We start from the raw sequence: 18,753 nt of genomic DNA, 5'->3' as shown, positions 1-18,753 counted from the left end.
GCTGAACACAAAGTGTGAACAAATTAATGAATAAAAAATGTCCTAGAAGCTTAATGACTCAAGTAGCTCCTTCCAAATTAAGTTAAAAACTGATGTAATTAATAAACTATCATACATTCATTCAGAACAGAATATGGGTGTAACAATGCAACCAAATGAAATGTACTATATTTTAAATGATAAATACATGTCTATAAATTGCAACTATTAATACAAGGGCTATCCACAAAGTACATTATGTTTTCGTTTGTGTCCGTTAGGGGCGGGGCTAGCACGGCCATCTTGGTGTTATGGCATTCCGCCGCTCAGTCGGCATCCTGCCGTGCTAGTGAGAGGTTCGTGCTGTACTCTGTTGAGTTACTGTGACAGCTTGAAATGTCAGCATTAATTGAAAATGCCATGAAGTGTGAAGTGCGTGCTGTAATAAGGTTTCTGACTGCAAAAAACTGTACACTGATAGAAATCTATCGGCAGCTTTGTGAAGTGTATGGGGACAACATAATCTCTGAAGGTGGAGTGCGTCAATGGGTCATAAAATTTAAAAATGGCCAAACTAACGTTCACGACAAAGAGCGAAGTGGAAGACCCAGCATAGTGACTGCCGAACTTGTCGAAAAAGTTGATGCCGTGGTTCGTGAAAACCGTAATTTCACAGTAATGGAACTCTCTATGAGTTTTCCACAAATTTCACGAAGTTTGTTGCACGAAATCATTACCAAAAACCTTGGTTACCACAAGTTTTGTGCAAGATGGATAACAAAAATCTTGACAGAGATTCACAAAAATCAGCGAATGGCTGCAGCATTAACGTTTTTGGATGCTTACGAGAGAGATGGCGACTCATTACTCGATCACATCGTTACTGGTGACAAAACATGGGTTTAGCATGAACTGTGAGACAAAATTGCAGTCAATGCAGTGGGGGCACACAAATTCCCCCCAAAAACCCAAGAAATGCATGCAGACAATGTCGGCAAGGAAGGTGATGGCGACTGTCTTTTGGGACAGAAAAGGTGTGATTTTTTTTGGATTTCCTGGAAAGAGGCACTACAATAAACTCTCAAAGGTATTGTTGTTTCCTCATCTGCCGTACAGTCCTGACCTGGCACTGAGCGACTTCCACTTACTCCCAGCAATGAAGAAGTGGTTGGCTATGCAGCGTTTTGATGATGACGCACAGCTTCAAGAAGAGGTAACCATGTGGTTGAAGGTGCAGGCGGCCGAATTTTACGATGAAGGAATTTCCAAGCTCATCCATCGCTACGATAAGTGCCTTAATTTAAATGGCAACTATGTAGAAAAGTAGTATTTAAGTGTGGCTTTCATCTGTATATAATAAAAAAATTGCCAATACTTTATTTATTTTTAATTCCAAAACATAATGTACTTTGTGGATAGCCCTCATAGCAGGCAAGAGATTGTACCAAACTAACAAAAATTTAAAAATAGTAAACTCCAAAATGAATGCCTGAATCAATTTTGCTAATTAAGAAACATCATTTTTTGAGACATCATACTTAAATGTACCTGTGAAAATTCCTTCCAGGATGCTAAAAGTCTTGTGATAAGCAAGCCAGTTAACATAAAGGCATGCGTAACTGTCGTTCACATATATGTACTACTTGTGTTGAAGTGAAAGCTGGACCAATAGTGAAGAAAGGTAGCTCATCATATTGACAAGAAAATACGTATATTAGTGTTGTTCACAAAATTAGAGAGAGAGAGAGAAAAACAGAGAGATCCCAGAAACGATAAGTGAAGAAATGTGGCTTCCTACATAGCTGGAAATAAGGTAGTTGTATTACTCCTTTCTTGGGATAAATTCTTACAAATATTTCTGGTGGAAAAGAGACAGAGAATAACCAAGAAAATATAGGAACTCAAAGTCTACTATCACGTCAACCACTTGAATGAAATCTGCTGCCCAACTTTCTCTGGGGATATTTTAAGATTGTGATTTATGAAACTGGACTTAATATACACTGATTATTCACATATCTTGTAAAGCATTTCCCCCATATAAGGTATTTTTAGCCATATATATCAGTCTATGGTACAAAGGTGTCTGGCATTTTGGGCAATGCCCAAGATATGTAAATAAAACACTTCCTAAATTTCCACTTGTTACACGTCTTTTTTTCATCATAGTAGATAATCAATCTTTCCTTCTATTTTTTGTCTAATTTTCTTTACATAAAAGAAAACTGTCATATTCCTCAAAGCTGAAGTGTCCAGTGGTGAAGACCACAGTAAGTGCAGCTTGGATGGTGTGTTGGCGGATGCTGGTTCCTACATTTTCATCACTTTGTGGTGTCACTGGCTGAGGCTTCTATAAGTTTCTGTTTTAAATATATTGTTTCTTGTACCTAGCACAACACTTTAAACTTTTTGATATAATTTTCAAACAGTCTGTATGATGTGTAATTAATGAAATGCACAAAACACTGACTGCCTTAGCAGAGCTTCCAACTTGTACTGGTAGTTATATAATCCAAAAGCTGAAGGCACTTGTAGCAGAATACGAGGGCTATCCACAAAGTACATTTCGTTTTGGAATTATAAATAAATAAAGTATTGGAATTTTTTTATTATATACAGATGAAAGCCACACTTAAATACTACTTTTCTACATAGTTGCCATTTAAATTAAGGCACTTATCGTAGCGATGGACGAGCTTGGAAATTCCTTCATCGTAAAATTCGGCCGCCCGCACCTTCAACCACATTGTTACCTCTTCTTGAAGCTGTGCGTCATCATCAAAATGCTGCATAGCCAACCACTTCTTCATTGCTGGGAGTAAGTGGAAGTCACTCAGTGCCAGGTCAGGACTGTACGGCGGATGAGGAAACAACACCCACATAAAAGATTCAAGAACTTCACGAGTGGCATTTGCCATGTGGGCCCAGGCGTTGTCGTGAATCAGCAAGATCTTTGAGCCCAACTTTCCCCTGTGCTTGTTTTGTATTGCTCTTCTGAGGTTGTGCAGAGTTTGGCAATACCTTTGAGAGTTTATTGTAGTGCCTCTTTCCAGGAAATCCACAAAAATCACACCTTTTCTGTCCCAAAAGACAGTCATTACATGGTTGAAGGCGTAGGCGGCCGAATTTTATGATGAAGGAATTTCCAAGCTCATCCATCGCTACGATAAGTGCCTTAATTTAAATGGCAACTATGTATAAAAGTAGTATTTAAGTGTGGCTTTCATCTGTATATAATAAAAAAAATTCCAATACTTTATTTATTTTTAATTCCAAAACGTAATGTACTTCGTGGATAGCCCTCGTAGACTAATGAGACACAGCTGCAATAATTAATGTTTAAAATGGAATGTACATGGTTACAGATGTTAAAAAAATCTTCAATTGGACTTTGGATCAGGTTTATCAATACTTACTGCAATTCTTGCACAATGGTTTACTTTTGAGCTACTGTAGGCTATCTCAAAAGACATTATGGATTGAAGTTCTTCTCCCTGGAAAAAAGAAAAACATAGTTTCAGGTAAAGAAATTATTTTGTGATTTTAATGCCCTCCACACCAGTAAGTGATTCAAAGTAATATTAGTTTAAGCATCAGGAAACAGAATGTTGAAACTTTCATAATATGGTAGCAAGAGAGAAAATGACTCCAGGTCTTGGAAGAATGGAACTGGAAAAGGGCCATAAAGGTTACATGGACAGACAGAAAGGGAACTGAAGAGATCTTCACTAACACAAAGAAAAATCATCATGAATGTCTATCAAGGAACTGCTGCACCACTCAGTTGCTTTTATCATTCTTATCTACAGTGCACAGCAATAATAAGGGTAAATTACCCAGCACTGAAGTTTATTTCCAGATGGCAGCAGAATCCAATTAAAAGTATATTAGAATTAGCAACCAGACAATCCTGCGAGAAACTCTTCAAACGTCTCACTGGAGTGGTAGCACCTAGTTCATATGTATATTTGATTCTTTAATGTATACAGTGCAATGGGGTCAGGATGGCTACAATGTATGTTTATCTTGTTGCAGGTCATGATGACAAGGCAGGAAGGTTGGCAGGGCAGCAGGTTCTAGATCCAGGTAGACAACCGTCTAAAAGTCATAGAAGCAGTGAAAAACAGTAATTCAAGATGGTGTACTCAGTAATGAAACAAAGCAGTAGGCTCTGCCAGAAATATCGACTCTTAGACAATGTGTCTAATAGTGTATTCTAATATGACAGTATGCCACCTTAGGCAATTTATAGCACTTAAAACTTTTGATAATGGCACCTTGAAGGCGAAATCATGATTGTTTAAGTGTAAATGTAACACTGTAAATAAACAACAGTCTAATGGCGGTACTGACTTTAAAGAAATATATTATGACTGTGGCCCCACATTATGAAAAAAATATTTATTCACTGCTTTCAGTATATCAGTCAAAATGCTTTCTTGCTACAGGCAGTGTGTGGGGATGCAGGCTGACCGTTGTCAGTGATGTGCATGTAGGCATGTGGCCAGTGCACAGAGTTGCCATACCAGGCAGATGGTAATGGTGATGAAGCTATGATGTCAGCACCATGGTGAATGTAATGACTTATCAGTCCCAGGCAGGAGGCCAGCAAGTGGTGACAGCTCACTTCATAGTAAGTTGGTACCACTGTTGATGCAGATGCATATTTCAGTGCAAGAAGCACTCATCTATGTTAAGGTGATCCAAGGATCCCAGCATAAGACACAGCAACAGTGACCTGCCAATGCAAGCCTGTAGCAGCAAAGTGTGTGTGCACAGGGCAGGTGGTGGCTCAGCAGGGAGTAAGACGTAGATGTAAACCTCGGACCCCCAGATAAGTACCCTGAAGTTGGTAGAAGTCAGCCAGCACTGGAAGGCACCAACTCAGTTCCCAGCACAATCAGGGCTAGGTGTAGCCTGTGGTACTGCAGTTACTGCAGATGGCATCTAATAGCAGTAAGTTGGGTGACCCTGAGGTTGATCACTGGTGTGGAGTACATCTCAGAGCTGATTGCAGATAGTGACAGGTGCTGCATAGCTAGAATACACAATACTTATGGTTGCTCGTTTCATCCCTATTGTTATAGTACACCATTCTTTCTCACACACGCCAAAGGAACAATACAGAGCCACATCTGGACACGAGGTAACCCAGATCATCACTGTAACAGTGTGACCCCTGCACTTTGCTGTGTCACCAATATTCCAGCCCTAGCAGCTGCTTTGATGCTTGATGTGTGGTAATTAGCCCTGCTCTTGTGCCAGAACTGAACTTTCCATTACATAAGCTTGGCTTCCTATAGCTTCTTGCATCAGACTGCAATGACCACTTTCCATTTCCTTGGCCACATGTCGCAGATGCCAAGTTAAAAGGCAGAGGCACCAAAACAGAAAATATGGAAAAATTTGCCATGAAATATGATGTAACTGTACATGCTACTAGGAACAGCTATCTGGTTCATTTTTCTGCTTCAAGAATTCCTCATCCATTATAACCACAAGCAAGTAATAAAAATTTTTAACAAGTTGCCACTCACAGTTCATTCAGTACCATCAAATAAACACAAGAGAGTACAAATAAGGTGCAATGAATTCAAGCCACAGAAAGTATTCTTAGAAATTAATCATTGTAAGATGTATTTTTCATAACTGATACAAAAGTTCCTTGAATTGTTGTGTAAGTATTTTATTTTCTGTGTCTATGCATGTTGGTTACTATACTATTAAACTGATTCTTGACTCCACTGTATTTTTTGATGAGGCCAATTGTATAGAAAATACTGAATGTTCAATAAATATTTTGAATTACATAAACTACCCAAAACACATTTTTCACCACCCTCATCAGTTCCATAGTTCGTTTTTTTCTTTTTTTAAATTTGAAATAGCTTTCTAAAAACTGTGTCTCACCCTGAAGAGAGTCATGTGTTCTAGATTCCTCTTGGAGCGTGTATCTGGAAACCAGATGCTCAAGAGAGCCTGATATTCAGACAAGGCTAATGATCTACTTTCTGCTCCTTGCAAATGAGATACAGCCTATGTATTGTTATAAAATGAACCATATCTCTGCTATGGTAGATGTGATTCATTTTTAGTCTCTTTCTCATGTTTGGAAGGAGACTGTGAATATAGCCCCTGGTATTTCCACTTTCCAAATCCTACTACATCTCATAAAGACCCCAGTTTTGAGGCCATAACTTGCTAATAATTATCTCTCATACTTTATCTTACCTTGCTATGACCAATATCTTACAATTTGATATCCTTCTGTGACGTCAGTGACATATATTGTAAGAATGGTGTGGAGAGTCTGTACTGGTGTAGTACACCTAGATCTACATCCATACTCTGTGAAGCATTTTGAGGTCCATGGCCTGTGATATTTCTCATTGAACCAGTTATTCAGGCTCATTGCTGTGCAATTCACATACACAGTGTTAGAAGAAATACCACTCAGTAATCATGGCTCATTTAGTGTGTTCTGAACCAGAAGTCCACAAGTGCAGTTTCATAGCTACAGCTGAGTCTGGCAACAAAGATAAGTTTGTAGTGATTAATAAAATATTACTTACTTGGTATTTTAATTAAATGTCTTATTAATAGCCATGTCCGTGTTCAAGAAGTCAGACACAACAGTTAATCCTTTTTGGTGTAAGTCCCACACACTTGAGCAACATTCTAGCACAAGTCACACAAGTGATTTGTAACGAATCTCCTTCATAGACTGACTGCATTTCCCTAGTATTCTATTAGTGAACAGAAATTTGCCACCTGCTTTACATACAACTAAGCATCTTTGATTGTCTCATTTCACATCCCTACAAATTGTTACAGCCAGGAACAATTCAAATTATGATTTGTTAACACTGTAGTCATAGGATACTATATTTTTTCATTTTGTGAAGTGCACACTTTTACATTTCTGAACATTTAAAGCAAGTTATCAAGCTTTGCACCACTCTGAAATCTTATTAAAGTACTTTGTTGTATATAACTGCATCACATGCAAAATATCTAAAGTTACAATTAACAAAAATGATCAGTTTTTGAAAATAGAACGTAATTGGACAGATAAAAAGTCTACTCACCAAGTGGCACCAACAGAACTCAATATAAGAAGTATTAAGATTTGCAAGCTTTCAGAGCTAGTGGCTGCTTCTTCTGGCTGAAGGGCTGAAGCAGAAGGAAGAGGGGTAAAGGAAATGGACTGGCGAATTTTGAGAAAAGGGGTAAAGTTTCCCAGAACCCCAGGTCAGGGGAGACTTACTGGATGGGATGAGAAATCTTCTCATCCTGTCCAGTAAGTCTCTCCTGACCAGCAGTTCTGGGCAACTTTTCCAAACTCTACCCAGTTTCATACACCTCACCAGTCCTTTTCCTTCACCTCTCTTCCTTCCCCTTCAATGTTTCCGTGAAATGAAGGAGCCATGGCTCTGAAAGCTAGCAACCTTAAAACCTTGTATATGTGTTCTACTGCTGCCACTTGATAGGTAGATTTTTTATCTATTAACAATGTCTGCAATTCACTAATATACAACAAGGGCAGCAACACAATTCCCTGGGGCACACCTGAAAGTAATTCTACATCTGTCAGTGTCTCTCCATTAAAGATAACACACTGCATCATCCCAACCAAGAAATCCTCAATAAAGTCACAAATTTTGCTTGTTACCTCACACCTGTACTTTCAATAATAAGTGTAGCTACACTACTGAGTCAAATGCATTTCAGAAATACTGCATCTACTTAATCACCTTGATCCATGGCTTTCAGGATGTCATGCGACCAAAGTTGGGTTTCACATGACTGATAGTTTTGGAATTCATGCCAGTTGGTAGATCATCATTTTGTTTGAGATATCTCATTACATTTGATCTCTTATTGACCTGGGAAGAATTTCTCACCACATGCAGCTTAAGATGGTTCTACACTGTACTATACAGAGTGGTACATCCAAGCTATTGCTGCAGATTCCATAACAGAAATCAGCACTGTGTAGCAGTAGAATCTCACAACCTCCAGGTGTAAGTTGTAGACTTCAGTGCTGATGAAAGCAATTTTATGCTTGATTTTAAGTGTTTTGGGCAAACTGTATCTATGTGTGTCAAAAATATCTTCTATTGTCAACAAAAACTCCTAAATACCTGCAAACAGGACTCTGAGTATTTAGATTGTTTTATAGCTTATGTACTAGATTCTGGTTTAGGGAAAATATGTCTTTAGACAACACAAATGTATTTTTATTTCCATCTATTGTTAAATAGTCACTCCTGTACCATTACAGTGTGAGTAGGAGGATATAGTTTGCACTTACTTCAAGTTTCCATGTGTAATACACAGATACCATTACCAACATATCATCAGTATTAGATATAATTGTGTCTGCACCACAGGTGTACCTTGTAGGTGTGAGGTAGACCCATGCCAAGACCATAGGCATAGAGATGGGGGGAAAAAGTAAAGGGGTAAGAAAAATAGTTTAAGAATGAACCAGGCAAGATACAAGAGTTATGTTACCCCTTGTGTTCTCATCTTCTGTTTGTGAGAAAAAGCCTTTCCTTCTGCCCATGGCAGTAAATGCACACTTTCACTGCGTCATTTTGTCCAAGTAGCTTCATAAAGAAAAGATGATACTGAACAGATGTCTAACAATAAGATGGTTTATGTGGCAACAGTACACTTGCTTCACACAACAGGTGCCTATACAGCTTGCCCATGTCCAACAGTGAATATCTTGCTTGGTATTGTAGGCTCTTACAGGTCACTGAGCGGGTGCTGGAGCAAATATGTTATGTGATCAAAGGCTTCTAATATCTGCTGACTGACTGGTGCAAGACACAGTGCTGGAGGACGCAAGCAATAAAGGTACTTGGAACATTTATTTATTGACTCTCTGTAGACAAATACAAGAATTTGTTTTTGACTGTGTATGTATTTTACACTTCCTCTCATAACTTACAAACAATAAAGATAAAAATTATATAGCTTGATTACTGATAGATGCAAGTACTATATGTACAAATGAAAGTATCATATTCCTCTGAAAGGAATTCTTTAATACTATAAAAACATCATTTGTCAATAAGAACTGCTTGAATGCAATTTCAAAGCAGCTTCCACTCAAACTTTTTAAATTTGTTAGAAGTTTTTATAAAATTTGATCCCCTTGTAATAGAAACTGTTGTCTGCACTTTTTGTGATATGTATTTTACTTGCCAATATTTCTGCTGCTCACAATTTTCAGTTGGTACAAACTGGTTCATAAATAAAAGAGAGTACAAGACCAAGCCTCCTGCAGCTAATTAATAATATTACAGGAGTTTTTTTATTGTTTTGCCCAAAGTAAGCTTTACTGTCTTCATCTCAGGTAAAGAAAAACGTGCTCCGTCAGTGGTCATCAGCTGCATTGCCCAAGGTAATTCTCTTGATTGTAATGTCATAATCAATAGAAATTGTACTAAAAGCACAATTGCTGGAAAGCAATATTTTTTCAACTTGTAGTTACAGGCCTTCATCTTTCATTCCTGATTAGTTATTTGTGCACTACTAATAAATTATGATGAGCAAATAAAATCTTTTCTTTTTTGTACGTCATACTATAACTAATTTAAGGTAGCTGCCATAAACAATCAGACAAAGATTTTGTTTTATTTGAATTTTTTATAAAGTTTATACAATTTGTTATTTACTTATTAGAATGATACATTTAATTTGTTGTGTGCAATATTTTTATCAATACAGTTAAGTGATATTTTTCAATAATGCTTAGTATTTACTAAATCTTTCTGAGGCTTCTTTCATTCTTGAAAGCAGAGGGATTATCTACTACTGATTTGCTGGGGAAACAACCAGATGCATCCCAGGAGTATATTATCAGACTGATATGGAATAAGAATGTCACTAAAACTACAAAAACATTATATATCAGGCATACTACGTTTCAGTTCTGGCATATGCCTTGAGGGCTTGAGTAATGAAAGTAAGACAGAGAAGCAAAATACAAGCTAATGGTATGGAATTCTTGAGAAATAGTGTTGAAGTGATAAAGATGGACAGGATAAGGAATGAGAGGATCAGGAAATTAGTGGAGGGAGAACCATTACAGGACAGGACAGAGAAGTCAAAGCTTAGATGATATGTTAAGTGAGCAGAGGAGAAGAGGAGTGATATCTAGAGAGATATATGAGCTAAAGGAAAGAAGAAAGACCAAGAAAAGGCAAAGAGACAGGTGGCTGAAAGGAGTAAGGAACTGCATGAAAAAGGGCGGAGAAGACAAGAACTAGTTGAAGATGGAGAGATGAAGGGAAGATAGAACACATCGGAGAAGCCTATGTCCCAAACAGACCTGGCCAGGAGCTGGAAACTGTACAAGATGATAACCTACTGTAGTGATAACTCACATACAGCTGGTAGGTGTGCAACAGGTGCTTGACTTCCACCAACATACGACTCTGTAAGAAAACAAGTGCAAACATGGTGCTTCACAGGTTCACATAGACCATTAGACTGTGACCAAAATAAAGAGAAACTGGGCACCAGCAGGAATGTTTACGAACACACACACACACACACACACACTTCCCTCTCTCCACACCCACTCTTTTAAAACATCACATATGCCCATGATTTTAATAATAATAGCAATATACCAATAAAATGTATGAAATGTTTTAATCTACATCTATTCTATACTCTGCAAATCACCGTGACATGCATGACAGTGGGTACGTCCCATTGTACATTCACATATGGAGTGCAGGAAGAGTGGTTGTTTGAATGCTTCTGTGTGAGCAACAATTATTCCAATCTTATCCTAATGATCCCTATGTGAGCAATACATAGGGGAATGTAGTATATCCATAGAGTAACCATTTAATGCCAGTTCTTGAAACATTGTTAATAGATTTTCTTGGGATAGTTTACATCTGGCTTCAAGAGTCTGCCAGTTTGGTTGCTTCATTATCACTGTGACACTGACACTCTCTCATGGATTAAACAAATCTGTGACCATTTGTGCTGCCCTTCTCTGTATATGTTCAATATCCCCTGTTAGTCCTTTCTGGTATGACTCCCACACACTTGAGCAATATTCTAGAGCCAGTCACATAAGTGATTTGTAAGCAATCTCTTTTGTAGACTGATTGAATTTACCCAGCAATCTACCAATAAACTTAAGTCTACCATCTGCTTTACCCATGACTGAACCTTTGCGATCATATCCCTATAAAGTGTTATGCCCAGGTATTTGTATGAGCTGGCCAATTCCAACAGTGACTCATTGATATTATCATCATAGGATACTACAATGTTTTATTTTGTGAAGTGCAAAATTTTACATTCCTTAACATTTAGAGCAAGTTGCAATCTCTGCACCATGTTGAAATCTTATCATGATCTGACTGAACATTTATGCATCTTCTCTTACAGATTACTGCACCACTGCAAAAAGCCTGATTTTACTATTAATATTATCTGCAAGATCATTAATGTACAAAATGAACAGCAAGGGTCCCAACACACTTCCCCATGGCCAGTGGCAGATACAGAAAAACCTCAAGGAGGGGGCACTAAAGATATCTTGCGCTACCTTTACTTTTACTGTGATAAAAAATAATCAAGTTTAAGGAAGTTTTATTTAAACTGATTATACACATATACAAAACAATCCCATCTTAAGATATAAAAAAAGTTACAATTGTGGTTCTCTATCTTAAATGATGAATTCTATGCACCTATTATTCCTGGCAAGTTGGTTAATTACAACATCAATAGGACAATCAATGTCAGGGTGAGTGTTCAACAGAGCTAAGCCATTAAGTTGATCCTCCTTCATTGTCAACCTCAGCCATGTCTTTGTATGCTGCAATGTTGAAAAACTTCTTTCTACTGTAGCAATAGACACAGGTAGACAAGCAAATATTTTGTACAGTGTGTGCAAAGTAGGATAGTCAGATCTAGGACAAACAGACAACTTTCTCCTTATTCATTCTTCAGTCTTAATATTTCTGCTTTTGAATGTAAACTAGCTTCCTATTCAGTGAATAGTCCATATTTATAATGCTACATATTGAAGGTTCCCTGTACAAGAAAATAGTAGAATATTCCCAACTTTTCTCAAACAAATGGCAGACAGAATAACATATTGAGATCACTAGAATGGCCACAACTTTCTCGTAGGTATGTGTTAGCTATCTATGTGCCACACAGAAGCATAAAATACGCTGACATGGATGTGCATGATACATAGGAAAGTATAACTACTCAATAACTCAATTCAATCAAGTTAACTGTTAAAAGAAATGAATGAATAGTGTGCGGGCTGACTGGCAGGGGCAGTGTGGGTGGCAATGGAGACGGCCCCGCAAGGGGGAGGGGCGTGTGCCCCGTGTGCCCCACATATGTATCCGCCACTGCCTGTCGCACATCTGAAGTTATTTCTACATCTGATGATGACTCTCAATCCAAGATAACATGCTGTCTCCTTCCTACCTAAAAGTTCTCAATCCAGTCACAAATTTCGCTTTTGACAATAAGCATAGGTGTGGTACAGAGTCAAGTGCTTTTTGGAAATCAAGAAACACTATGTCTACCTGATTGCCTTGATCCAAAGCTTTCAGTATATCATGTAAGAAAAGTGTGAGTTGGGTTTCATATGACTGATGTTTTTGAAATCCATGCTGGTTTGAACTGAGGAGGTCATTCTGTTCAAGATACTTCATTATGTCTGAGCTCATGATATGTTCCAAGACTCATTGTCAAGGATTTAATATGCTAGTTGTGTGGATGATTTCTACTACCCTTCTTGTAGATGGGTGTCATCTGTGCCTTTCTCCAAGGAGAAGGAGGGATCTGTGATAGATTGTAGTTACAAGAAGAGCTAACTCAGCCAGAAATTCAGTATAGAATCTGACAGGGATCCCATCAGAGCCTGGAGTTTTGTACAATTTTAATGACTTCAGTTGTTTCTCAATGCCACTGAGACTAATACATATTCCATTCATCCTTTCAGTGGTACAATGATTCTCCTAGGTTTTCCTTTGTAAGAGAACATTTGAAAATGGAGTTAAGCATTTCAGCTTCTGCTTTCCTACCCTCAGTTTCAGTACCTGCCTCATTCACTAGAGACCGGACACTAATTTTTTGGGGCCACTAACACCCTTTACATATGACCAAAATTTCAGTCATCCTTTGTCCTTTGGTAATCATTGTTGCCACAACAATGTCATGGTTACTGATACCAGTTTTGATGTGGACATCCAACTAGATATAATAATAATAATTTGCATACATTTGTACTTTGTGTACCACCTTAGTACAACTTCCAAAACCAAAACACTGAATTCAAAGAAATATATTTTAAAATCATTATCCTACAAATTTGAGAAGTCCATGCATCATGCAACTGATTTAAAAGCAAAAATAGCAACAAACTATTACAACGAAGGTTGTAATTTACACAACATAAAATTATAGTGTGCAATCACCATTAACAAAATTTCTATGACAGTGAACACAGATCTGCAAACTATAGCTCTGATAGTGTGTGCAGTATATGGGAGTCATGCTGTTTCTTTATGTTGCTGCCCTGAGGTTCCAACAGTTCCCAAACCCAGTCATCATGCATTTATTAGACATTGTGTTTTTTTAAGTGTGAATGTAAGAGACACAAACTCAATTTAAATAAGATTCAAATTCTCATGTGAAGAATACCATCTTCTCTGTCATAAAGTAATGGTAAAGTGTAAAACAAGACACTCAATTTTAGAGTGCAGGTTTCATTCCTTTGTGAGTGATTCTCCTTATCTTGTTTTTGAGCTGACTGTTATACCACGCAATGAAGGAAGACAGGTAAAAAACCACTTTTTAGTGCAACAAGAACTTCTATTATTTCATTCTATGGTGTACTGTTGTCGAGCTCTGCCTCCATGATACTGTGTTATCTCCCCAACACTTCCCTCACTACCCCGTCTCACAACACATCAGATGGAGTGGTGGGGGGATGGGATGTCCGAAGGCTGGGTGTGAACTCTGGTCTCTCAGTGCTTCTGTAACTGCTGTTTGGCATGGAACTGGCTCTTAGTCAACAGTGTGGTTTTAGTTGGCTGAGACCCGGGTCCCAAGTTTTGCTTAACGTGTAGCCACTGTCTCTGTTGACCAGCCTGCCAGCCACTCGAATTTCAATAGCCTCCTTCAGAACACAGTCCCAAAGTGACAAGGTCTGTCAACACTTCTGTTTCTTCATAATTCAATGAATTATGTAATGTTCTGCAACTGCAGATTTTGTTGATGATTAAGTTCATTGTGTCTTCTGTCTACCTAACATCTTTCTTAAATTGTTCTCACAGTCTGCCCAATGTGTGCCTTACCACAATTACATGGGATGGGATAATCACCCAGTTTGTGAAGGCCCAAGTCATCTTTCACTGTCCCTAACAGGGCGTGCATTTTTGGGAGTAGAAGGATAATGTATTTTATGTTACATCAAGTCAGGATTCTGCCAAATTTATTCGATACTTTGTCAGAGTATGGCAGGTACACCATTGTCTTATCCTCCTCATTGTATTCTACTTGCTGAGTCTGTATCTTCCACCTGAAGGCATGGTGAATCTGTGCTGCCTTTCTTTGTATATGTTCAATATTGCCAGCTAGTCCTATCTCATACAGGTCCTACACACTTGAGCAATACTCTACAATAGGTAGGTGTTTTGTAAGCAATAGCCTTTGTAGATGGCTCGCATTTTGCTATTTCTACCAATGAACTAAAGTCTGCCATTGTTTTACCATCTGGCCCTATGTAGTTAACTGTAGTTAAAATCTTCTGGGTTGTTAGGCTGCGTCACAGCAGTAGTGGACACCAGAAGATCCTAAGGAAGATCCCAGCATAGGGGTCGAAATGTAAATCTTTTTAATAGAAATATGATGTGGCCTAATAACCCAGAAGATTTTAACTACAGTGACAACAGCCACGAAAGCATGCAGAATTACATCTGACCCTATGCTTTCATTCCACTAATTGTTAGGTGCAGGAATTTGCATAAGTTGACTGATTACATTCGTGACTCACAGATATTGTATTAACTGCGTAGTATCCCCACCAACAGGCATTGATATGGAGACAGATGAGCTGGCATGGGTCTCTTAGCAGAGTAGTGCCACATGCTGTCATGGACAACATGCATGAAGGATTGTATGGGTATAACTACTGCCCAGGTATTTGTCTATCAATGACTATAGACCATGCCTGTCAGTTCTTATGCTGATTTCAGGTGCCTGCACCTGGCCTTTGTCTCAGGCCAGGCTCTGTTCTGCATGTGTAATTGTTCAGTCACTAATACTGATCATGTGTAGTGTTTATCTCTCTGTTCATCTGTTACCCACTGTTCGGACTCTCTGCTCCCCCACAGATGGTGTGCACTTTTGTTCCCTCTTCCAGGGTTCAGATCCCAAGCTTTAGAGTTGAGCCATCATTGTCTAGCACAGTTACGTCTGTGCTGATAGTGATAGTACCGTGACATTATCACACCCTGTGCAGATACAAATGTAGCATCATAGGACATTCTTAAGTGTGCTACACTTTTCTTTTTTCCATAGTGTTAATTGTGGGATAATTGTGCAAAAAGGTGAGAATTTAAGGAGATGGGACCTGGATAAACTGACTAAACCAGAGGTAGTACAGAATTTCAGGGAGAGCATAAGGGAACAATTGACAGGAATGGGGAAATGAAATACAGTAGAAGAAGAATGGGTAGCTCTGAGAGATGAAGTAGTGAAGGAAGCAGAAGATCAAGTAGGTAAAAAGACAAGGGTTAATAGAGCTCCTTGGGTAACAGAAGAAATATTGAATTTAATTGATGAAAGGAGAAAATATAAAAATGCAGTAAATGAAGCAGGGAAAAAGGAATACAAACGTCTCAAAAATGAGATCGACAGGAAGTGCAAAATGGCTAAGCAGGGATGGCTAGAGGACAAATGTAAGGATGTAGAGGCTTATACCACTAGGGGTAAGATAGATACTGCCTACAGGCAAATTAAAGAGACCTTTCGAGAAAAGAGAACCACTTGTATGAATATCAAGAGCTCAGATGGAAACCCAGTTCTAACCAAAGAAGGGAAAGCAGAAAGATGGAAGGAGTATATAGAGGGTCTATACAAGGGCAATGTACTTGAGGACAATATTATGGAAATGGAAGAGGAGGTAGATGAAGATGAAATGGGAGATATGATACTTTGTGAAGAGTTTGACAGAACACTGAAAGACCTAAGTCGAAACAAGGCCCCGGGAGTAGACAACATTCCATTAGAACTACTGACAGCCTTGGGAGAGCCAGTCCTGACAAAACTCTACCATCTGGTGAGCAAGATGTATGAGACAGGCAAAATACCCTCAGACTTCAAGAAGAATTTAATAATTCCAATCCCAAAGAAAGCAGGTGTTGACAGATGTGAAAATTACTGAACTATCAGTTTAATAAGTCACAGCAGCAAAATACTAACACAAATTCTTTACAGACGAATGGAGAAACTGGCAGAAGCCAACCTCGGGGAAGATCAGTTTGGATTCCGTAGAAGTGTTGGAACACGTGAGGCAATACTGATCTTACGACTTATCTTAGAAGAAAGATTAAGCATTTGTAGACTTAGAGAAAGCTTTTGACAATGTTGACTGGAATACTCTCTTCCAAATTCTAAAGGTGGCAAGGGTAAAATACAGGGAGCGAAAGGCTATTTACAATTTGTACAGAAAGCAGATGGCAGATATAAGAGTCGAGGGACATGAAAGGGAAGCAGTGGTTGGGAAGGGAGTGAGATAGGGTTGTAGTCTCTCCCCAATGTTATTCAATCTGTATATTGAGCAAGCAGTAAAGGAAACAAAAGAAAAATTTGGAGTAGGTATTAAAATCCATGGAGAAGAAATAAAACTTTAAGGTTCGCCGATGACATTGTAATTCTGTCAGAGGCAGCAAAGGACTTGGAAGAGCAGTTGAACGGAATGTAAAGTGTCTTGAAAGGAGGATATAAGATGAACATCAACAAAAGGAAAACGAGGATAATGGAATGTAGTTGAATTAACTCGGGTAATGCTGAGGGGGATGAGACACTTAAAGTAGTAAAGTAGTTTTGCTATCTGGGGAGCAAAATAACTGATGATGGTCGAAGTAGAGAGGATGTAAAATGTAGACTGGCAATGGCAAGGAAAGTGTTTCTGAATAAGAGAAATTTGTTAACATCGAGTATAGATATAAGTCTCAGGAAGTCGTTTCTGAAAGTATTCGTATGGAGTGTAGCCATGTATGGAAGTGAAACATGGACGATAAATAGTTTGGACAAGAAGAGAATAGAAGCTTTTGAACTGTGGTGCTACAGAAGAATGCTGAGGATTAGATGGGCCCCATAACTAATGAGGAGGTATTGAATAGAATTGGGGAGAAGAGGAGTTTGTGGCACAACTTGACTAGAAGAAGGGACCGGTTGGTAGGACATGTTCTGAGGCATCAAGGGATCACAAATTTAGCATTGGAGGGTAGTGTGGAGGGTACAAATCGTAGAGGGAGACCAAGAGATGAATACACTATGCAGATTCAGAAGGATGTAGGTTGCAGTAGGTACTGGGAGATGAAGAAACTTGCACAGGATAGGGTAGCATGGAGAGCTGCATCAAACCAGTCTCAGGGCTGAAGACCACAACAACAACAACAACAACAACAACAACAACATGCACTAATGATTTCTTCTCTTGGTCAGAAAACAGTGTTATTGGTGTATGTAAATGAGGTGATGACTGTATTGTATCTGAACTAGATTTTTTGAGGTAGATATGAATGAGAGCTGTGAAGTAACTGAGGTTTGTAAGTTTGAGGCTGATAGCTTACTGCAAACGAATGCTGTTGAGATAAGTGACTTTGATGGAGATGAGACTTATGTTGTTAGTAATGTTGTTGGTGAGGTAATTTTGGAGGAATATGATGATGATGATGATGAAGAGGAGGAGGAGGAGGAGGAGGAGGAAGATGAGTATCAGATTTTTGTGGAGTTTAAGAATAATGAAGTTTCAGAGTTATTTGTGAATCATGTTGACAATACAGGTAAGGTAAGTGATGTATGCAATGGTGTAAGTGAGAGTCATGGAATACCAGTCCAGTCAAAACAGTTTTCCATTGATGTCATGCAGAATAATGATCCAAACAGTAAAGGTGAGTTATCTGTGAGCTTAGAGCATAAAGGTGAAAAGTTTTGGAATTTTGTTTGGGAGCAGATTCATAATAACACAGATGAATGTGCATTCTGGAATAAGTTAACTGTGGTTAGTCAAAATTTGTATCCATATTGATGGAATGAAGTGAAAGAATATCTAAGCAGGAAGTGCAATTTTGACAATAATGTGTTTTGTGTTCCTCCTGTAACAAGTGATGTTAGTTGTGCCATGGAATCCATTCATTGTGTCCAATCTTTATCTGAAAACATGAGTAACAAAAGTAGTGCTATGATACCAGCAAAGTTGATAAAACTCTGTGAAGACAGTGTGCCTGTAGCATTTGATGAAATTGAAAGTGATCTTTCACATGAAGTGTCTAACAACAGAGAAGATCATTCAGATTTTGTGTGTCCTTACATTAAAATTAAGATTGATCAGTCAGAAGTAACTGTTTGATTGATAGATTAAGAACAGTAAGAATTTTGTGGAAAGACCCATTGTAGGTGTAAAGATAAGAGGAGCTACAGGTAGGCAAATCAAATTGGTAAAATCTCAGGTACTTTTAACTTTTAGTATAGAGG

At 38.4% G+C, this 18,753-nt stretch overlaps 1 protein-coding gene across 1 annotated transcript in view; it reads right to left on the bottom strand.

Annotated features, from left to right (window-relative positions):
- LOC124804807 (katanin p60 ATPase-containing subunit A-like 2) overlaps positions 1-18,753 on the bottom strand; it is a 183,918-nt gene that overhangs the window by 119,353 nt on the left and 45,812 nt on the right. Inside the window, exon 3 of the mRNA XM_047265144.1 lies at positions 3,396-3,473. Coding sequence (XP_047121100.1) covers positions 3,396-3,473 — 78 coding nt within the window. The remainder of the gene's footprint in view (positions 1-3,395; positions 3,474-18,753) is intronic.

Source organism: Schistocerca piceifrons, chromosome 7, assembly GCF_021461385.2.
Source record: "Schistocerca piceifrons isolate TAMUIC-IGC-003096 chromosome 7, iqSchPice1.1, whole genome shotgun sequence".
Classification (NCBI taxonomy): domain Eukaryota; kingdom Metazoa; phylum Arthropoda; class Insecta; order Orthoptera; family Acrididae; genus Schistocerca; species Schistocerca piceifrons.
The sequence above is the reverse complement of the archived record's forward strand: the minus strand, read 5'-3'. Positions and strand labels throughout refer to the sequence as shown.